The sequence below is a fragment of the Salvia hispanica genome, chromosome 1 (genome assembly GCF_023119035.1).
Source record: "Salvia hispanica cultivar TCC Black 2014 chromosome 1, UniMelb_Shisp_WGS_1.0, whole genome shotgun sequence".
NCBI lineage: Eukaryota > Viridiplantae > Streptophyta > Magnoliopsida > Lamiales > Lamiaceae > Salvia > Salvia hispanica.
Window position 1 is genome coordinate 31,863,493 of NC_062965.1, and position 24,125 is coordinate 31,887,617.

Here is a 24,125-nt window from a genome sequence, read left to right on the forward strand (position 1 = left end):
ATGAACAATCATTTTTGAATTTCATTTTACTAATATATTATAATAAAAAAAAGTACTTTAACTCTCACTAATATATTATCACTTATTATCATAAAAAAAGTACTTTAACTGTCCCACTTTTAGTTGATGTTTTTCTTTTAGGTGAGAATTGAGAAAAATATATTTAATGAGACAAGTATAGAAAATATTTAATAAGACAAGTATAGAAAAAAATTTAAAAAAGATAAGTGAAGAAAGAATGAAATAAAGGCAAATAAAATAGTTAGAGAGATTAAAAAGATTTTTTTTATGTTAAAAGATAGAAATAGTCATAACAAAAATAATGAATTTGATTCAACACTAGTAATATTTATGAATGTATAACTCAAGTTCCACTAATTTCTTGACATTATTTCATCATATAACCAACCAACATGTATTCGAGTTAAGACTATATACACCATGCTTCCGTTCAAGTTTCAATGCTAATTCATGCTACCAACGTCTCGAAAAATTTGTCTCATTTTTCCATTTTCGTCCGTTCTCCAAAATTTATCCCATTTCACTTTTTTCTATTTATGGTAGTGGATCTTATATTCTAATAACTCATTCTTACACATTTTATTATACAACTAATATATAAAAGTAGGACTCACAATCCACTTACTATTTCAACTCACTTTCCATTACATTTCTTAAAATCCATACCGGGTCAAAGTGAGACAAATTTTTGGGGACGGAGGTAGTAGTACATTTGATTAGTCACTCTCTAATACATTGACTGCCATTTCTGCATTAGCACTAACCACATCCTCAATAAACAACGTGACATACAAGAAAGACGAACCCTCATCTTCATACGCATCCGTCGCCGCTCTCGCAAGCGCCTCAGCTCTCTCTCTCATCCCTCTATCCCCCATCAATTCCACCACAGCAGATCTCACCCGCTCCCGCCTCACTAAACCCTGCTTGTCCGCGAAGCTCTCAACTCCAATCCTCACCCCGATCCCCAACACATCCACCACCATTTTCTCATTGTAAAACTGCTCCGCAAACATTGGCCACGCGATCATAGGCACGCCCGCCGCAACTCCCTCCAGAGTCGAATTCCATCCACAATGCGTCAGAAACCCTCCCACGGACGGGTGCGACAGGATCATCACCTGCGGCGCCCATCCCCGCACCACCACCCCCCTCCCCCTCACCCTCTCCTCGAACCCCTCCGCCGCCAGCCACTCCTCCACTTTTCCACTACTCTTCTCCTGCTTCCTGATAATCCAAATGAAAGGAGAGCCAGACTCTTCCAGCCCTAAACCTATCTCGATTATCTGCTCAATTGATAAAGTGCACAAGCTCCCGAAACAGGCATACACCACTGAATTCATTTCCATGGAATCCAGCCATGTCAGGCAGTAATGCTCGTCGATTGAGGCCTCGTTTCCTCGCGAGAATCGCTCGGAAGCCTCCCGGTTTGAGAGAGAAACCGGGCCGACGCTCCACACGCTTCCTCTCTCCTCCATGCATGCTTTAAGATACCACGGCTCGAGCTCCTGGAACGTGTTCACCAGCGTGCCCCGGGGTGGAGCCGGATCCGGGTCGGTAAATGAGTCCGAATCCTTGGTCGGGATACGTGGCAGCTGATTTCTGGAAAAATGAACCCTGTGTGGAATTTTTGGCACTGGGAAAAGCTCGGAATCGGAGGAAACAGAGTCTACGAGCTGAGAGATTTTTTTGGAGCAGTGAAGAGTGAAGCAGGAGACGGTCTCGAAGACGTAGCGGGGGATGCGGAAGGAGTCGGCGAGGTCCTGCGTCCAGGAAATGGCGCTGGTGGAGATGATGCAGTTAGGGGCAGGGTGGAGGCGGCGGATGAGGTCGTGGAGGGGGGCTTTAAGCAATCTGCAGGCGTGGAAGAATTGGCGGGCGAGGTCGAGGGAGTTGAGGGCGTCGAGATTCTCGCAGCCGTCAGGGAGGCCGGCTTCCCGGCAGGGGAAGTGGAGAGGGATGAGCTGGATTCGGGGGGAGGAGTTGAGGGTGGAGTTGTAGCGCTTGGCGTTGAGGGGGGTGGTGACGATAGAGACGAGGGCGCCGCGGCGGGCTAGGGATTTGGCGAAGTCGGTGAGGGGGATTATGTGGCTCTGTGACATGAGTGGGATCATAAGGAAATGGAGCTGCGCCATGGATGATGAGAGAGAGAGAGATATAGAAAGGTGTGGATTGTGTTGCAATGATGGTCGTGCGCAGTAGTTATATATTGACTCAAAAAAGAATTGAGTTGTTCCTTCAGTCCCATAATATAAGTTCTATTCGGTTTAGGTATGAATTTTGAGAAATGCAAAGAAAAATAAGTTGGATAAGATAGTGAAATGTGTGAGACCCATTTATACATTGTATTAATTTTATAATAAAATGTGAGTAGAATAAATTGGTGAAATATGTGGCCTACTTACCATTTATGGTCAAAGTGAAATAAGACTTTTATTATGGAAAGACGAAAATGGCAAAATAGGACTCTTATTATGGAACAAATGGAGCATATCTTTTTTTTTCGCAAAAGAACTTTATTCTTAGTCTTACATTATACTTCCTCCATTCTATAAGAGCAATAGCAATAGGCGGCCCAACCACTGCCATGCGGTTTGGCGGTTGGTTGGGCGCCTATTGGGTGCGCCTAGCCGAGAAGAGGAAAGAGAAAAAGCCCAATAGCTCGGGCTTGGGCGACCGGTGCTGGGCGATGGCTAAGCGGTGGTTGGGTGCCTATTACGCGCCGAGCACCGCCGAGCCAATATTTTATATTTTATTAATTTATTATTTCCTCTATATATACAGCTCGTTGCACTTCATTTTATTCACATCACTACACGTTCTACTACTGAGTAAAATTTTATTTTCCAATCATTCTCTCTAGATAAAATGAATTACAATAGCGATTTCCTCGTGTTTTGTAGTAGAATTTTTTTTGTAGTAGAATTTTATTTTATTTTATTGAAGAATGTTCGAACTTTCTCCGTGTTTTTCCCAGTTTTTAATATCATACTCCCTCCGTTCCTTGTTAATAGAGGCGTTTCTTTTTGGCATGGAGTTTAAGAATACTGTGTTCAATGGATAGTGAATAAAGTAAGAAAGATGAAGATAGAATAAAGTAAGAGTAATGGTTGCTTTTTCCCAAAAATATAAATGACACAGTTAAGTTAGAACTTCTCAAAATTGTAAAATGACTCTATTAACATGGAACGAAGGTAGTATTTGTTAATTTGATAAATGAGAGGGCTAGATTGGGCTATGGGAAGGCTATGACATTGGCTAGGTTGTGGCTGGGTTGTGATAATGTGGCAGGAGGCATTTTAGGCTCAGATGTGGGAAGGCTATGACATTGGCTAGGTTGTGGCTGGGCTGTGATGGTGTGGCAGTTGATACGCGTGCTCGGATTTTGCACTGTTTTGAGGCCTTTATTTGGTCTGTTAATGTCTAAATCGCAATTCATGTCCATATTTTGCATATTTGTATCTATTTTGGTATTTTGACATGTTTTAGTGAGAATTGTGCATAGCCAAAAAGATAGGAAAAAGTCGAAATTGAAAGTCTGGTAGACTAGTTGCAACATGCGCAGCGACCGTTGGAGCCTAGTGACCATTACACTTATAGCGGTCCGCTTCGGAGAAAGTTGTGCTGAAAATCTGAAGATGCCCATCGACCGCTGGGAAATGCATAGCGACCACTTGAAAAGTTCCCGAAGCTACTAGACTAATTTGCAGCTACCGCTACAACACATGCAGCGACCGCTACCCAAAATGGCAGAAGCTACGGACAACGCACAGCGACCGATGGCCAAGGTGCAACGGCCCGCTTCGAAAACGCGGCGCACGATTTGACCTATTTTCTCTCCAGATTTTACCAAAATTAGCCACCTTTTACCTTATACCAATAGGATTCAATTTTTCCCCTATAAATACCCCCTCAAACCTCTTCATTATCACCACCTTTTTGCCTCATAATTCTAGAGCATAAAATTGAGAGAGTTCTTCACTATGCAAGAGGTTGGAGACGGAATCAAGAGAAGATCAAGCCTACAAGGATTCTACCTTTGGGTTTTATTGCTTTTAGTTCTTATGTTCACTTTGTTTTCCCTTCATTCTATGTTTTCAGCTTATTCTATCATGTATAACTAAACTCATAGGATTCTAGGGATGTGTTAGTAACGACTTTGGTTATACAATTCATTTTTCTATTTAATATCCGTTTTGTTTTTACTTTTTTTCTTCCTTAAGTTGTTCCGTAATACTTCATGTTTGAGTGACACATTCGATAAAGATTTAATATAAGTTGCTACATAATCGTGAGAGGAGGTTGGCGAGTTGGATCTACTTAATAGACACTACAATTAGCTTCCCTTAAAATGACATTGTTAATTGAGAGTGATGACTTTTCAAGAGTCTTAGGAGCTTTTAGGAGTTACGAATTTAGGATTGACAACCCTAGTGTTAGTAATCTACGTTTGTACCACATGGGCATAACTAGTGTGACTCGTTCTATCGAAGTATAAACTGTGCTAGGATATTGTAGTTGGAACTTGTATAACCATAACTGTGAACGCACATCCCTGAAATTCTCTTATCTCCCATATCTTTATCTCTATTATTTGTTGCAATTAGTTGTTTACAACTTTCAGTGATCTTGTTTTCTAAAAGTTTTCAAAGTTCTTTGATTTTCCAAATAGAAAAAGAAGCTTAGTAGAAGATAGCCATTCTGTGATCTTATTCCCCGTGTTCGACAACCCGGTACTAACCCTTAGCTATACTAGATCTACCCTGTATACTTGCAGGTATTTTTAGTGCTAATAAACAGTGCATCAGCAGTAGGCATTTTAGGCTGGGTTGTGCCTATTGCTATTGCCGTAAGGATATGCACTTTTAGTTGTGCACGAGTTATAATGTACAATTGGTAAAGTATGAGAGATAAAAAATAAAATAAAGGAAGAAAAAGGTTTACAAATTAGAAAGTATATATTTTTGTGGGACGAATTGGAAAAATGAAAGAGTGCATACTCTTGTAAGATACAAAGAGTACTACTCCGTATTTTTCTCTTTTATATTTTATTCTCTCTCATATTTATCATTTTTGACTTTATTAAATATCAATTTTTAAATCTGACATCCAAAAAATTGTACTCTCTTCGTACGCAAATAGGAGTCTCGTTTTTCTATTTTAGTTCGTCTGCCAATTGGGGTCCGTGTTCATTTTTACCATAAATGATAATAGGGTCTCACATTTCACTAATTCATTCCACTCACTTTCACTTAAAACAAATACATTCAAGTGAGATCCATATTAAACTAATTTTTTTTCAGCTATTTTTTTTTAATAATTTTTAAAATCTGTGCCAACAAAAAATGAAATTTCTAATGATGGACAAGAGAGTAACTATTGTGCACGGAGGGAATAGAAAGGAAAAGGAGATGGACGTGACTTGCACAGAAATGCATAATGGTGCATTTAACTCAATTAGCGGATATTGATTGGACACCTAGATACCAAAATCTTCTAGAAGAGAGGATTATGAGTAGAGTGATGTATTGTACAGTTTCGTGTACCGTTACAGTATAGTATTTCCAAGGGAATGGGTAAATGAGAAATAAAGAGAGATGGAGTACCATATTTATTTGTTTTTTCATAAAATTTCATATTCTGATTGAAAGAGTATTTGAGGGGGTTTTATATCTTTTTTTTCATTTTGAGAATATATCTTTCCTTTTCTTGATACAAAAGTGAAAAGTTAGTATTTTTGTTGGTCCTTTTAGTTTACCTTTTTTTCTTAGAGTCCATTACTTTTAAGAAGATATAACTAATTATCTTTTTAAAAAAATAAATAAGAAATATACCTACTCAAATTATCTTTCTTTTCTTGGAGATGCTTTTCACTTTGATAAAATAAGTGCATCGATATCCCAATTATGAGTTCATATATCTAAATGCTCGTTTTAACTACAAATGAGTAAATGTAAAAAATAAGAGTGAACTACAAAAATGGTCACTGGACTATGGGTTTATCTCGCTCATAGTCCCTGGACTTTAAAAATATCGCCAGTAGTCCCTGGACTAAGGGTTTATCTCGAAATTGGTCCTTTTGGCTTTTTTTTGGTACGAAAATACCCTTTGATATTATTTTGGGGGGTTTGGGCAATTTGGTCTTTTTACACTTTTAACATTTTAAATCTGATATTATTTTAGTTATGTACTAACTTTGATATTATTTCAAATTTATCATCCTTTTTCCCTTTTGTCATCCTTCACTTTGTTTCTTTATTTCAATATTAGATTTAATTTTACAAAATTTTAAATTTTAATTTTTAAATTTCAATAATTTTTTTTAATTATAAAAATTATTAAATAACAAAAATTAATAGTTATAATCAATATTTGATAGTGTATAGTACTATGTAATCAATAAGGTATGACGCCTTAGTTTTAATCAATATTTAATACAATAGCTTTAATCATAAAGAGATTATATAACACAATTTTTTCTGAAATAAATATGCATCTAATATAAGACTAATATAATTTTCGTTTATTAATTTGAAAACAATCAAAATTTACTAGAAAATTTCAACAAAAATACTCATATACAAAATTTTTAGTAGGATAAAATATTTAGTCAACTTCATAATATTTAATAACAAGCAATTATAACAACCGAACGGAGGCTAAATAGAATAACTCTTATTTTACCATCATGATTAATATTATTTTCCTGTACTTCTTCAATTCAATTGAATATTATATTAAATAACAAAAATTAATAGTTTTAATCAATATTTATAGTGTCCATGAATTAATAGTTTTCATTAAAAAAATTTATTGATATTTAAAAATCTAAATATTAAATTTAATTTTATAAAATTAAATCTAATATTGAAATAAAGAAACAAAGTGAAGGATGACAAAAGGGAAAAAGGATGATAAATTTGAAATAATATCAAAGTTAGCACATACTTGAAATAATATCAGATTTAAAATGTTAAAAGTGTAAAAAGACCAAATTGCCCAAACCCCCAAAATAATATCAAAGGGTATTTTCGTACCAAAAAAAGCCAAAATGACCAATTTCGAGATAAACCCTTAGTCTAGGGACTACTGGCGATATTTCTAAAGTCCAGGGACTATGAGCGAGATAAACCCATAGTCCAGGGACCATTTTTGTGGTTCACTCAAAAAATAATTATCTATCTCAATTTGCCCAATGGAAACTACTCCCTCCGTCCCACATTTGTAGTAACATTTAGTTATGACACGGGTTTTAATGAATTGGTAGAGTGTAATGAATGAAGTGAGAGGTGGAGTGTGTAATAAATGAAATGAGATGGTGGAGTGAGATGATGGAGTGTGTAATAAATGAAGTGAGTTGGTTGAAGGTGGGTCCCTCTTTGACTTTTTGGTTTTTTATTTTTATTTTGATTTATTTTAATATAAATAATGGCATTTGGGTGTAATTTTAGTGAATAATGGGGTAAAGTTTTATGTGCAAATATGGTAAATTCTAAATGTTACTCCAAATGTGGGACGGACTTTTATGGCAAAATGTTACTACAAATCTGGGACGGAGGGAGTAATTACTAATTATATAAAATTAAACTATTTTCCAACACATATAAATTGAACGGGCACCAGATCGACACCTTCAAGTAAGGTCAGTAGTGTTGATATTATTACAAATCCCGAATATATTCCCATTTTTTAGTAACGGGCAATCAATATTCGATAGGTATAAGAGAGCAAATTATTGTATACTCATTACCTATTTTGGACACCCATAGAGATGGCGCACGTACACGATTTTTATAAATTTTCTGCTTTTTTATTTTTTATTTTTTATTTAGATGCATATTAGAAAATTAGCAGTACTTGAAATCTTTTAACTCAAAGATATAATAATTTAAAGAGTAAAGGCCAAAACTGGTACTGAACATATGCATATTTTATGACTTTGGTCATATACTTTATCTTTTGAATTTTTGCATCCTGAACATTTCAACTCGGATCACAATTGGTCATGCACTAACAATTCCGTCAATTTTTAAATGGTTTTAATCCGAATGGAAATGTTAAAACCATCAAAGGCGCGTGGGGAGGCTGGATTTGGAATTCTCGACTGCGGCGGAGGTCCTGGACGTGGCGTCCCTGGTGGTGAAGAGGGTGAAGGCGAAGGTGAAGGTGAAGATGAAAAAGAGGACGAAGACGAAGAGCCACGCGCGGTGGGAAGGTCCCGCGGCACTCCGTGGTGGAGAACGATGAACTTGGCGCCGGTCTTCATGTGGATGAAGGCAAGGTGTTTGATGAAATGCGCCGCAACGGGAATCTCCCAATTAGTGACGGATTTGTGCTGTCGCTAAATTTTGTTGTGTTACTTAATCTTAATTTGGTCAAAATCGGGACTAGAAATGTTACCGTTAAAATTTGACGGAATAGTTAACCTTGGACCGATTGTGATCCGAGTTGAAATGTTGGGATCTAAAAATTCAAAAAAAATGTCTATGAGCAAAATCATAAAATGAGCATATGTTCAGGACCAGTTTTGGTCTTTACTCATACTTTGTCGGTCAGATAAGTCGTATAGGTTTAGCTATAAGTGCCGGGTCTTTGTACTTTCTATTGTAAAAACTAAAAGTAAATATTAGTCGAACTGTCGAAGTAAGCAAATTGTACTAATCTCAGTATAATCACTAGATATTTTAATTTTTTGAAGGTAAATTATGAACTAATTTTTTACAAAAAAATGTATTGAAACTCGACTATATTTCGACGCGAAATTACTTTATATCGTGATTAATAATCACGTACTCCGTACTAGATATATTAGTTTTATGGTCATAGATGTAGTTTATACTATTATAGTACTCCCTCCGTCCCAAGATAAGTGACTTGTATTCCTTTTTGGGGTGTCCCACTATAAGTGACCTATTTCCATTTTTAGCAAAAAGTCATCTCTCTTACTTTATTCTCCACCTACTTTATTCTCTCTTCCCTCCTCTACTTTTCTCTCTCTCATACTTTACTCTCTCCACTTTAACTTATTTAAATACCATTCCTTAAATCTCGTGCCCAAAAGAAGTAGGTCACTTATCTTGGGACGGAGGGAGTATGATTTAACTTGATCAAATGATATTGATGATAGTATAACTTATATTAATAATTTAATATCAATTAACTTTTAAAATTAAATGTTAATTTCTCCGTCCCTTAAAAATATAGATTATATTTGTCCGTTTAGGTTTGGGATGTCCATTAAAAACAGACCAATTTTTTCTAATAAAACTTTTTTTCTCTAATGAGACGGTGAGTCTCGTTTTTCACTAACAATACTCCAATCATTCGTACTTTCTATCCTTTTTTTAAAAAACTTTACCAATTATGCATTACTATCTATATTATTTCAAATGTCGTTTGTTAGGATGGAGGGTGTAAATAAAATCTACCTGTCGGCTATTCTGAATCATTTTATATTATGCAGAAAAAGAAAATAGCATATGGACTCAATGCATCCAAACGGGCGCATGACATTTTTATGAAGTACCTAATGGATCCATTTTAGGCCCATGTAGAAAATGTATTTGGCACTGAAACAGAAAATAAGAAAATACGGGAAATGAAATTGATACAAATAACTTTATTAAACAATGCATGCGCAATTAATCGTCTATTCTCATACATACTTAAAAAGCTAATGCATCTTTAACCAATTTATTACTATCAAATTAAGCTTTAAATAAAGTACTACTACATAAATAAAGGCAAACAAAAAGTGAGCAAAAAAAAGTAAAATTTTTCGTTGAGCCTCCCAAGGTGAAATGTCTACTCCATCACTGTGTGGAGAAATGGGTAATTTTGAGATCTAGCATATGTGATTAGAGATACTCTATAGGCATATCCCTTGAAGATGCTACATGGCAGGGCCGACCGAGATAAAGGCACAGACTGCAGAAGCGGTTGCACCACCACCTGCATGAATGGATGGTGGTCATTGGGCTTGATAAAAAATATGGTTTGATTCTTGCTTGATAGGGCAACTTCTATCCTTTGGCATTCTACCTGTTTTCTTGCCTTAGAGCATCTCCAATGGTCGGCGAGCGACCGGGTAGCCGATTTCGCGGCGCTAGCCGATCGGCTAGCCGAACCATTGGAGGCGGCCAGCGGGAAATCGGCCAAAATTTCGGCGTGGGCTGGCCGATGCGCTGGCCGGCATTGTGGCATGCCGATCGGCCAGCGATCGGCTAGCACTATTTTTAAAAAATTTAAAATTTTTTTTTTTTTTATTTTGAAAAACTATATAAATGCGATTTTCTCTATCTCTAAATTTATGTACAAGAGCAACATCTAGCGATGGACAACAACTAGCCCAATACAAAATTAAGACCTAAAACGAAACATGTCATACCGTCGGGACCCCCGTTCGGCTAGCGACAAACTACAGATTCAAGGCATACTAACATTTTAAATGTATTTTTTTAATAAATTAGTGAGGAGTAGAGTGGGGCGGTGGCTCGTGTGTGGAAGCCCGGACTTTTTTTTTATTATGTAATTTTTTTGATTTTTAGTTAATGTACTTTTTTTATTTAAATAAAATTAATGAATTTTTCCGTATATGTCTCGTAAATTTAATTCGGTAATTTAATCGTAATTTTAATTCCGTAAATGTAGTATATTTTGAATTATTTTTTATTGCGGGCGGCCTATGGCTGGCCTAAATCTAATGTGGCAGGTGGATTTTTAGTGCCGCCGACGTGGCAGTGAGAGAGAGTGGCGGCCTATGGCTAGCCTATTTTGCATTGGAGATGCTCTAGAGCATCTCTAATGCTACATAGGCCAGCAATAGGCTAGCCATTCTCTCCTCTCGCCACGTCAAAGCAACACTAAAAAATCTACCTATCACATCAGATTTAGGCCAGCCATAGGCCGGCCGCAATAAAAATAATTCAAAATATACTACATTTACGGAATTAAATTACGATTAAATTACGGAATTAAATTTACGACATATATACGGGAAAATTAATCCATTCCATTCAAAAAAAAGTACAAAGATTTAAAAAAAAGTACATGATATTTTTTTACACACACGAGCCCCGCCACTCTCTTACTCCTCATCGCCGTCGTCGTCGTCCTCACCGTCGACCCGCCGCCACCGCCGCCGCCACCCGTGGTATCGAGCCCACGTCGGAACCCCCTAGCCGTGCCCTCGCGACATCCAAATCAACCCGCATGCTCTCGAGCATCGAGTGAAGAAACATCTTCTCCATGGGGTCAGTGGCGGTCCTCCAATCTTGGAAGACCTTGTACATCTCGAGCCCGCGTTTGGTTACGCGAATGGAGAGTGTACTCGAGTGGGGCGGCGGGTGGGAGGGCGGAAGACTGGACCTTGCGGGGCGATAGGGGGGATTACGCCTCGCAGCCCGTTGCGCCCGCCGTCCAAGCCGGGCGGGGGCGACCAGCAAATGAAGGAGGGGATGGAAACTCCTCGGCATCCGGGGGAGGTCGTGGGATCCGCCGCTGTAGTCGCCGGTATAGTTCAGCCTATGCTTCTTCGGCCACCCAGGCGTCGCACCCCGTGCGGAACTTCTCGGAGTCCTTCAAAGAACCAAAAAGCATTCCCAGAAGTGGAACTCCTTGTACGTCCCCGCCAAGGGGAACCGACTCTCGGCTATCCTCCGGGCGTCCTCCTCATTCTGCCCACTAGTGAGCTGACGGAGGGCGTTGGCGTACAACGACAAAAAACGGCCGACCGCGGCCCGATGCGCTCCCACCCTTCCGGACCTCCTCCCCGCTGAAGTCCTTCCCGTGCGGGCGGTGCCTCCTATAGGCGGCTCCGATCTTCGCCCACGTGTTGACGGCACCCGCCGGTTGTTCGCAACCAGCGGATCGTCGCACACCTCCAACCACCCCTGGCCACCCCGGCGTACTCCTCCTCCGTCCACTTCCTCCGGCCGGGGTGTCGTCAACAACGGGCTGCGATGACTCACCGACCGCCTTGGCCTTCCCCTCGTCTTCTTTCTTCTTCGCCGCGGCCCGCCCCGCCAGGAACGGGACTGTCCGGAACGCCGAGATCGATCCCCATGTCGTGCAATGACAAAAGGTCATCGCCAGTGAACTGCGTCTCCACTTGGGTCGACGTGTGGGACGAAGCCGTCAAAAAATCCATAGAGGGACGATAGACCGTGTCCCCCCCTCCCCCGGTGACCCCTGCATCCCCCCGTGCTGCATCCCCCCCGCCACATCATCCCCATCATCTCTGCTGCTGCATCTGGGGCATACCTCCCCACCCGCCGCTCCCCGGCTCCCCTCGCCCCCCGCCCGGCATCCCCACGGCATACCCCCCGGTTCCCCCCCTGCAATCCCCCCGGCACACCGTCCATCATCCCCATCAACTGTCCCCCGAGGGACGTTAAACCCCGGGCCTATGCGCCCGCCCATCTAAGCCCCATCCGGCATCCCACAGGTACCGTGGGAGTCTGAGATCCACTCGTCACCGGACTGACTCGTTGTTGTGATCTATCGCTCGATGATGCTCTTGTACATGTTAGAGAGAGAGAAAACTCGTTAAAACAAGTGGTGCAAATGAAAATGAAACGAAAATCGCGTTTATATAGGTTTTTAAAAATAAAATAAAAACAACAACAAAATTCTGGCGCTGGCCGGTCGCTAGCCGATCGGGCCGCCACATTGGCGGCCAGCGCCGAAGGATCGGCCAGCCCACGCCGATCGTCTCGCCGATTTCCGGCTAGCCGTCCAATGGTTCGGCTAGCGCCGCGAATCGACTAGCCGGTCGCTAACCGACCATTGGAGATGCTCTAACCCATTGTTGGTAGGTGTTTGTTTTTGGTTTGAAGTATAATAAATGTACTGTTTCACCTTTGCTTTACTCAAATAAGGATTGTTTCTCCAGATTAGAGTTTGTAATTGGATTACATATATCTCTCATGTGGTTTGATGTCTGATTTGTTTTCTTCTTGGAAGTTGTTGATTTAATTTAATTAATCTATTAATTTTCTTCGTATTATTGGATTTGATTGGTAAATTTATGATCAAATATGTACGTGTTAAAAAACATTAAGCATGCTGTTAAAAGAATAGAGATACATGATTATGTAATTAATGTTGCTTTGTCGATGTCTTTGCGGTGCTCGTCAGCTTTAATCGGATAGTAAAAATTATGAGATCAAAGTATAGGCTATAACTTATTGTAGGGATCAGATTAGTCTAGATTCACTAATTACCGAGACCTCTTTGTTCTTGTACAAGAGAGCTCAGCCAAACTCTCACCCACGCGGCTGATATTAACAAGTAATACAAACTAAGATTACAAGAATCTAGTTCTAACTAATACAAGATCTTGAAGCTATCACTCCAGCTTCAATCGTACTCAATTGTACCTGCACACTCAAGGAACGAGTTAGTACTACTACGAAAGATCCTCTCGGATCTAAACACAAGATATCAACTGAACACCAAAGAGTAAGAACAAGGGATCTCAGAAACTTGGCTCAGAACCCGCCACAACCAACACAGATCTATTCTTCCAGAACTTAGATCCAAGGGAGCACCAATGGATTGGATAGAGTTAACCCTCAGACCACCAATACCTCCACCGTGAAAGCCCCTCACACCAGATCAAGATCCACCGAACAAATCCTCCACTTCACGAACTACAAAATTCTCACAAACCCTAACACTTCTCCAGAACTAAGCAATCGAAGAGATTGCTTCACACCAGCACTCACACAAGATCTTACACTCAAAGAACCATGGAAGATCACCAAGAGATGGCCGGAAGAACACCGGAGAAGAGAGGAGAGAAGAGAGAGAAGCTCTGAGTCACACAGAGTAGAGAGAGAGAGATGAGTTGATAATGAAACGGCTCAACAAGCCAACACACACATAACACTCTCAACCCTACATCCAACGGTCAGGAAGCAATCATCCAAGAAGAGGACACGTGGCAGCATCTGGTGAGAGGGGCTAAGTCATTGGGCTCAGCCCAATTAATAACATCCGGGCTAAACAAATAATCACAGCCCAATAAGAGTCCATCAAATATCCAACATACTCCACCTTGGACTTTTATTCTGGGAAACCAATCAAGTGTTGTGGGCTAAGGTATTTTCATCATAGCCTACAAGGCAGATCCCTCAGCACCAAAGGACTAAGTCCACAAGCATCTTGGGAACTACCAGGTTGCCTTTAGACACCAGAGGGGCTGACACCCATTAGTCTAAAAGGACTTCATGCCTCCAGCCACCTATCACCCTTACCACAGCAGATAAAGTGGCTGAGGTCTTTCCCCCGGGACATGCAACCTATCCTAGATCAAAGTGCAAATATTTAATGCAGAAAAGAAGTTTTTCTAAAGGTAAGGGCTTAGTCCCCATGTCAGCTGGGTTTTTATCAGTATGCACTTTATGAAGAAACACTTCACCTTTTTCTACAATATCCCTAATGTAATGAAACCTTACATCTATATGCTTTGTTCTATCATGAAAAACAGGGTTTTTACATAACTGAATAGCAGATTGAGAATCAGAGAACAACACAGGAGAGGATTTCACAAACTTAAGTTCAGAAAGTACTCCCTTTAACCATACAGCCTCTTTCATTGCCTCAGTGATAGCAATATACTCTGACTCAGTGGTGGACAAGGCCACAATGTGCTGCAGCTGTGATTTCCAACTTATGCAAGACCTACACACTGAAAATACATAGGAGGTTGTTGACTTCCTCTTATCTCTGTCATTAGCATAATTGGAATCCACAAAACCAGTTAGTAAGACACCATCATCACATTTAGAATAGCATAAACCATACTTAGCAGTTTGCTTCAAGTATCTAAGAAGCCATTTCAGAGCTTCCCAATGAACAGGACCTGGATTAGACATGTATCTACTAAGGCATGACACAGCATAGGCAATATCAGGCCTAGTGCTAACCATCAAGTACATAACAGATCCAATAGCATTAGCATAGGGAATTCTCTTCATAGCATCAATTTCAGATTGAGACTTAGGGCATAGATCTTTACTCAACATAAAATGAGCAGCTAAAGGCACAGAAGCAGGCTTAGCATCAAACATGTTGAACTTTTTCAGAATTTTGTACACATAAGGTTCTTGATGCAACACAAGGGTGGATGTATCTCTATCTCTATGGATATTAATCCCTAAGATTTTCTGAGCATCACCTAGATCCTTCATATCAAAATTCTCACTCAAAGCAGCTTGCACACCCTTAATGGTTTTCAAACAAGGACCCATTATAAGCATATCATCAACATATAAGAGCAGAAACACAGGCACAGAGTCAAGGTTCTTCACATACAAGCAAGCATCAAAGGTACTTCTGACAAAACCTAACTTTTGCATACATGTATTAAACTTGATGTTCCACTGCCTAGGTGACTGTTTTAAACCATAAAGAGCCTTTTTCAACAAGCACACATGATTGGGAAACTTGGGATCAACAAAGCCCTCAGGCTGTTTCATGTAAATGGGCTTATCAAGATCACCATGTAAGAAAGCAGTTTTAACATCCATCTGTTTCAATTCCCAATTAAAATGAGCACACAAAGCCAACATCATTCTAACAGTTGTGAATTTAACAACAGGGGCAAAGATTTCTGTGTAATCCACCCCCTCTTGTTGAGTAAAGCCTTTTGCCACCAATCTGGCCTTGTACCTAAGGCCCTCCACCTCATTTTTCAGTTTATAAAGCCACCTGCAATCAACCACAGATGCACCAGGAGGCAAAGGTACAAGGATCCAAGTAAAATTAATTTTCAGAGAATGCATCTCCTCCATCATGGCATTATGCCACTGACTCCAGAATTTAGACTTAGTAGCCTGCTTATAGGTTTGAGGCTCATCACCATCAGATTCATAAACATTGAAAGCCAAATTAATCAGAGCAACTAAACCAACAAAGCCATCATATCTAGAAGGTTTACCAACATTTACCCTTCTAGTTCTATCTCTGGATAACACATAATCCTGCAAGTTAGTATTATCAATAGCATTTTGAATGCCACTAGGGCTATTAATCACATTCTGAACAGGAACAGGAGGAGATCTTCTAACAGGACTATCATGCAAGTTGTGCATATTGTCAACAACATTTTGGGCAGGGTTATTATGCAGCACATTTGGTGTTCCTTCATCAAGTGTCTCATTAGGAGTATAGACTGGATAAGTGTTCCAAAATGGCTGCTCCACCTCACTTGGAGCACCACTAGGATGCTCCACTCCAGTGAGTGTATCTGTGGACTCCACCTCAGTGAGAGGTTCATTGTCCACATCTATAGGATCTGGGCTCAATGTCAGCCTTAAGCAGGGGAATTCATCTTCATTGAAGACCACATCCCTACTTATTATGACCTTGAACCCAGGTTCATCCCTTAGCCAGACTCTATACCCTTTGACACCCTCAGGATAACCTAGAAAAACACCTTTCCTAGATCTAGGCTCAAGTTTATCAGACTTATTATGCACAAAAGCAGTACAGCCAAAAACCCTTAGGTGAGAAAAAACAAGAGGCTTGCCATAGAACACATACTCAGGACACTGACCAACCAGAGGCACAGAAGGAGACCTATTTACCAAATAAGTAGCAGTTAACAAAGCCTCACCCCAAAACTTTTTTGACAATCCAGACTTAGAAAGCATGCATCTCACTTTTTCAAGTAAAGTCCTGTTCATTCTCTCAGCAACCCCATTTTGTTGTGGGGTATAAGGCACAGTTCTATGTCTTTTAATTCCAAAGCTATCACATAAATCATCCATCTGATTATTACAAAACTCCAGGCCATTATCAGTCCTAATAGCCTTAATCTTCTTACCAGTTTGAGTTTCAATCAAGATTTTCCAAGTTTTAAGTTTTTCAAAAACATCAGACTTGTGTCTCATCAAAAAACACCACACTTTTCTTGAGAAATCATCAATCACAGATAAGAAGTAAACACATCCAGAGTGAGAGGATACAGAAGCTGGACCCCAAACATCCATATGCAGATATTCCAAGATACATTTACTCACATTAGCAGGAGCAGGGGTGCTAGGAAAAGAAACTCTGTGCTGTTTACCCATCACACAAGAATCACAGAAAGCCAACTCACTTTGAACATCATTATCAGAAAGAATGGCATGTTTTTTCAAGATACTTAAACCTTTTGCACTCATATGACCTAGCCTATTATGCCACAACATGGTTCTGTCAGTTTTAACTACATTGGCATAAGCTTTTTCACATGCAAGAGGCACAGCATTACACACATACAAGCCACATTTTTTCTTAGCTTTGAAAAGACACATAGAACCTCTGCAAATTTTCATACAGCCTTCCCCCCACTTCCCCCCCATACCCTCATTTTCAAGAGCAGTACAAGACATCAAATTATAGCATAGATCAGGAACATATCTGACATCCTTTAGGCTGAGCACATAACCATTTTCAAACTTCAAACACACAGTGCCAATACCAAGAATTTCACATTTCTTGTCATCAGCCATTGACACAAAAGTCTTAGTTACAGGTTTTAGCTCAGAAAACACCTCCTTAAAAGGACTCACATGATAAGTACATCCAGAATCACACAGCCAATCATTTGAAGTGAAGGGACATGCAGGAGAGGCATTAACAAATTGCAGATCATGCACCATAAAAACAGAATCATTGACATTATCATAAGCAGCAACATTGACAAGGGTTTCAACCTGGGAATTATTGTTAGGGAACTTATTCTTCTTAGGTTTTGTACATTCTTTCTTATAGTGCCCAATATCACCACAGTTGAAACACTTCCTATAGGTTTTAGGATCCTTGCTTCTAGACCTAGACCTAAACTTTTTCCTAGAGTTTGAGGAATTACCAGAACCACTACTGGGCTCATTGCCCCCTCTAGATTTAGATCTACCTCTAACATTCAACACCTTATTGTAAGCATTCTTATCAGCAGCCCTTTCCTTAAGTTCAAGTTCTTTGGATTTCAAGGAGCTAATAATGAGGTCTAGAGGAGCAGAATCTCTACCATACTTAATGGCAGCCTTAACATCACTATAGGAATCAGGTATGGCATTCATCAGGGCTATACTTGTGTATTCATCTATAGTTTTATCACCTGACCTCTTAATGTCCTGAACTAACTTCTGAAACCTATCCACATTGTCATCAATATCTTTAGCAAGATCAAGCTTAAATTTGAACAATTTTTCAAGCAAATACATTCTGGAAGACATGGAGGTTTCAGTATACAGAGTATCAAGTAATTTCCACATTTCAGCAGCAGATTCCTCATGATCAACTTTCCTAATCACAGAATCAGATAGATTTAACACAATGGTAGCCCTTGCCAGATCATTCATCTCATCAATTTTATCCTGAGTGGTATCCTCAGGTAAAGTACCATCAACAACTTTAAACACTTTTTGTTGAATCAAAACACATTTCATTTTCTGTTTCCAAATAGCAAAATCATTTTTACCATTATAAGGAACCAGACCAACAGGTTGAGCCATTTTAGCAAGGAATTTTGCAAGAAAACAGGAAGCAAGACAGAAACACACAGCCTTACACACCTGGAAACAAAGAGACATACACCAGCAACACAAGAACAGACAAAGAGCTTTCACACAACAGAAAAGGACTCAAATCCTTGACTGTCACGAGCAAGACTGGCCAAGGCTATCCCAGCTCGCAATCACTCACTACTGGAGGGCGCAGGGGGTCACTTGGGCAGTACAAGATGCTTGGTGGTCAAGTGACTTGAGATCACAGATCACAGAGCACAAGAACCAGCGGAAGCAACACAGAGAAAAGAAAACACAGAAGTCCTAAGTCCTTGCCAGAGACTGTCTACCAGAAACAAAAGCCCAAGCCTATAGTTGGCACTAAACAGAAACATAAACCAAGAGGATAAGCCAATTTACCAGAGTGAATCCCCTCTCGAAGGAGGATTCCACTTGCCCACCTCCTTAAGCGACTCGGCGTGCTAGACTAATCCCCCCGTGGCTCTGATACCACTGTAGGGATCAGATTAGTCTAGATTCACTAATTACCGAGACCTCTTTGTTCTTGTACAAGAGAGCTCAGCCAAACTCTCACCCACGCGGCTGATATTAACAAGTAATACAAACTAAGATTACAAGAATCTAGTTCTAACTAATACAAGATCTTGAAGCTATCACTCCAGCTTCAATCGTACTCAATTGTACCTGCACACTCAAGGAACGAGTTAGTACTACTACGAAAGATCCTCTCGGATCTAAACACAAGATATCAACTGAACACCAAAGAGTAAGAACAAGGGATCTCAGAAACTTGGCTCAGAACCCGCCACAACCAACACAGATCTATTCTTCCAGAACTTAGATCCAAGGGAGCACCAAATGGATTGGATAGAGTTAACCCTCAGACCACCAATACCTCCACCATGAAAGCCCCTCACACCAGATCAAGATCCACCGAACAAATCCTCCACTTCACGAACTATAAATTCTCACAAACCCTAGCACTTCTCCAGAACTAAGCAATCGAAGAGATTGCTTCACACCAGCACTCACAAAGGATCTTACACTCAAAGAACCATGGAAGATCACCAAGAGATGGCCGGAAGAACACCGGAGAAGAATGGAGAAAAGAGAGAGAAGTTCTCAGTCACACAGAAGAGAGAGAGAGAGAGATGTTGATAATGAAACGGCTCAACAAGCCAAAACACACATAACACTCTCAACCCTACATCCAACGGTCAGGAAGCAATCACCCAAGGAGAGGACACGTGGCAGCATCTGGTGAGAGGGGCTAAGTCATTGGGCTCAGCCCAGTTAATAACATCCAGGCTAAACAAATAATCACAGCCCAATAAGAGTCCATCAAATATCCAACACTTATGAATAACTATTTACACGAAATCCGATGCAGTTGCCACGAGCAAAAATTCAGTGATCCACGAGCAAAAATTCAGTGATCCATTATCAAGGCTAACAAATGAATATAAATTTAAAAGTTGTGTCACGATAGGTTCAAACACAATATCTTTAGCCTCGCATATTATCAACTAGGTCAATTTGCACACAATGTTGACATCGATTTATTACTAATATAAGGAGCAAAGCATCGTAAAAATGAAACGGCAAAATTATTCATTTTGATGTATCACGTCTTCATTTCCCTTCTTTTCTCATGAGAAAATATATGGTACTCATATACACATTTTTTATTTGTTGGATTGTAAGCTTATCGTGTTGAATGAATTCTTAAATTAAATGATGGGATCCTCTAGATTAAAGAGAAAAACACTGATCATAACAAATTCAAGATAAAATACTTTTGTTCAAGACTATTTTGGGCCTGTGACGTACTTTTGTTCTGATAGTGGGCCGAGTTCGCATTTGACAAAATAGGCCTCATTTAGAGTATTTTATACTGTATGGTATCGCATTAAACTAAAATGAAATGTTCTAATATCTGATTTTCAGATAAATTGCAAATATAAATGTGAATCAGAATTGTATTTGTTTTTTCTTGATTTTATGTGCTTTTTAAGTATTTTATAAATTCGTTAAGGTTTAAGATTGTAATATGGACTCAACCCATATCATCATTGACATGAATGCAACTGCTAGTAGGCCTGCTTATTCGACCGAACCGGAACCGATATGTAATTTTTAATCCTATAAATTTATTTATAATTTTAAATATATCAATACTGAAAAAACAATAATTGAACATTTAGAAATATACTCCCTCCGTCCCACATTTGGAGTGACAATTAGTTATGGCACAGGTTTTAAGGAATTAGTGGACTGTGTAATGAATGAAGTGAGAGGTGGAGTGTGTAATAAATGAAATGAGATGGTGGAGTGGGATGATGAAGTGTGTAATAAATGAAGTGGGATGATGGAGTGTGTAATAAATTAAGTGAGTTGGTTGAAGGTGGGTCCCTTTTTAACTTTTTGGTTTTTTATTTTTGTTTTGATTTATTTTAATATAGATAATGACATTTGGGTGTAATTTTAGTGAATAATGGGGTAAACTTTTATGTGCAAATATGGTAAATTCTAAATGTTACTCCAAATGTGGGACGGACTTTTATGGCAAAATGTCACTCCAAATCTAGGACGGAGGGAGTAACAAATAATACCTTAAAATTCAAATAAATACACAAAAAAATACAAACCAATAATATAATATTATTCATGTATGGATAAGAGTGATGTCAAGGTCGGACTAATTTATGTTAGCAATTTTTATTAAAAAAAAAATAGGAGTTCTAACCTTTAGCAATTTTATTTTAAATTGAATTTCATTTTTCCTTTTTTTTGCTAAACAAATATTCAATGGATTTCCAATACTAATTGATCTTGTTGTGACTTTTTGGTTTATAATGGAACGATTAATAAATTATTCACAAACAAGTTAAATTCATATGTTAAATAAATTGTTACATAAATTTGTTATAAAGTTAAATTTCTATCATATGAAATGATATTGTATTTGTATAAGTTCTTTTGGAAATTAAAAGTAAATTTATGATGTCCTACTCATTGCAGTTAGTTCATAAAAAATGGATTGGGGAAATAATTGTAGATTCAAAGTATCACGGTTTAAAAATTTTAAATACTTCAAAAAACAAAGCTCTCAAATCTAATACTGTTTAAATCTAAAAATTACTCAATGTTTCAAATTATTTTACTTTAATTCAAAACTAATTTAATCAAATTAGATTTATTAGTATATTAAATTATAAAAAAATAAAATTGAATTATAATCTGGTTTTCGGTTAGGAACCAGTCAGTTCCGGTTCCGAACCGGAACCGATTTTATTTAAAATGTTGGCCAGTTATTGGAATCAGACAGGATTTTCCGGTTCCGGTTCCGGTTCCTTAATTAACCGATTAGTTTCGGTTAATTGAGAACCGGAGAACCGTTTAAGCACCCCTAACTGCTAGCCACTAGCCCGACAGCCACTCCACCACCGCAGCTCGAGCTAAATTCATGGGTTTGGATCCATTGCTATTGCTATGGATAGTAGCACATGAGGGAGACACTATCTCTAATACATTATTATTTTATAAAAAATATTATTTTAATATTATATTTTATAATTATAATATATGCTTCCCTCCACGAAAGGGGATCCAAACTTCAAATACATTGCCACAAATGATAAAGTCAAAACTCTATGGTCTGGAGTTTTTGTTTCAAGATAGATATGAGTTTTTCAAGATATTCTTGACATAGTAGTAGGCTTATTTTGATTCATAGATTAGCTTTTTTTAGTCTTTATATCCTTGAGTTTTCTTTATCAGCTTTTCCCCGAGTCATGTTAGGAGTCGAACCGCATAGAGTTATTAGAGATATTATAAATAGATATCTCTGCTTAATTAATTCATTTTATTTCTTCAGCTTATTTCTATTTGATACGTTTTTAATACAAACTTTTTCCATGGATTCGCTACCTCTATTTATTATTTCTATTTGGAGTTTATGAATGTGCTTAAGGTATTTATAGGTTATTGTGAATATGTGCTAGATATTTACAGATTACATCCTAAATACCGCAGCTATATGTGAAAAAATTCGATATTAGTAAATACGTACTCCATAATGCATTGAATGAGGTGCATGAATCTATCAGTGAATTTGATAATTCATACATATGATATGACCAAACAATGTAGAGTTTTTTCAATATTATTAAGGCCATATATCATTTTTAAAATACGGCACGAAGGCCGAATCATAAAGTGTAATCAACCTAAAATTAATTGAGACTTCTGATATAAAATTAAAATATACTAATATGTGAAAAACTAAGAGGAAGGACTATGTATGAATTTGGGCATTTCTTCTACAGAATATATTATTCTAGAATATATTCTACCACCACATTATACGATGCATAAGGACTACAAAATACTATTGACCTGTTTTTTTAAAGATTATATCTTGTTATTAAATACTTCTTCCGTCCCAGTTTTAGAGTCACATCCTAGTTTTAGAGTCACATTTAGAATTTTTCATATTTGGTCATACAATTTTACCTCATTGTTCATCAAAATTATATCAAAATGTCAGTATCACATTAAAATAAACCAAAATAAAAATAAAAAACCAAAAAGTCAAAAAGGGACCCACCTTCAATCAACTCACTTCATTTATTACACACTTCATCATCTCATTTCATTTATTACACACTCCACCATCTCACTTCATTAATTACACACTCCACCAATTCCTTAAAACCCGTGTCATAACTAAATTCGACTCCAAATATGGGACGGAGGGAGTATGTACTTATGTTTGGTTCACGAGATATTATCTCACAATTTAATCTTAAATGGATAATTCTTTGATAATATTTTATCAACCCCATTCAATTAAAATAATTTGATAACTAGCTAGGGAGTACTTCTTCTGTCTCATTTAAGATGACTCACTTTCTTTTTTGATTTGTCTCCATCAAAATGATTTACAACTAAAAATGGAAACACTTTTGTTTCTACTTTATTCCTTTTCTATTATTTTACCCTCTCCACTTAACACACAATATAAAATTGCATAAAATTTCGTGTCATCCAAGAAAATGGTATCTTCCTTAGAATAGAGAAAGTATGTAATACTCTCTCCGTTCTCTCATAGTTGAGTCATTTTTCCTTTTCAGGAAAATTCCCTCATAGTTGAGTCATTTTCATATTTAGTACTTCCTCCGTTCCGCGGTAGTTGAGTCATTTTGTCATTTCGGTACGTTCCATAGTAGTTGAGTTATTTCCTTTTATAGCAAAAGTCAACACATTCTTATCTCTTACTTTACTCTCTCCTAATTTATTATTTCTTCATCTCTCTACATTTTTCACTTTTTACTTTATTCTTCTTTTATTTAACTCACTTAACACAATTTTTCTTAAATCTCGTGCCGAAAAGAAACGCCTCTACTATCACGGAACGGAGGGAGTAGTAACTTTTTTCTCTTTCTTACTTTACTCTTTTATACTTTATTTTCTCTACTTTATTCACTTTCTACTTTTTTTTTTCTCTCTTACTTTTTTATCTAATTATTTAACGTACTCAATATCTATTTCTTAAATTTCGTGCTAAAAAATTTCGCTCAAACT

General features: G+C 38.3%; 1 protein-coding gene across 1 annotated transcript; it reads right to left on the reverse strand.

The window, feature by feature from the left end:
- Positions 1-617: 617 nt before the first annotated feature.
- Positions 618-2,185, reverse strand: LOC125202527 (UDP-glycosyltransferase 73C6-like). Its single transcript, XM_048100932.1, has one exon. It carries the CDS (start codon positions 2,154-2,156, stop codon positions 738-740), a length of 1,419 nt encoding a protein of 472 aa, XP_047956889.1. The 5' UTR covers positions 2,157-2,185; the 3' UTR covers positions 618-737.
- Positions 2,186-24,125: the final 21,940 nt, after the last annotated feature.

What these genes read in the sequence shown, in the direction of transcription:
- LOC125202527 (XM_048100932.1), bottom strand. Translation starts at nt 2,156, where the DNA reads ATGGCGCAGCTCCATTTCCTTATGATCCCACTCATGTCACAGAGCCAC.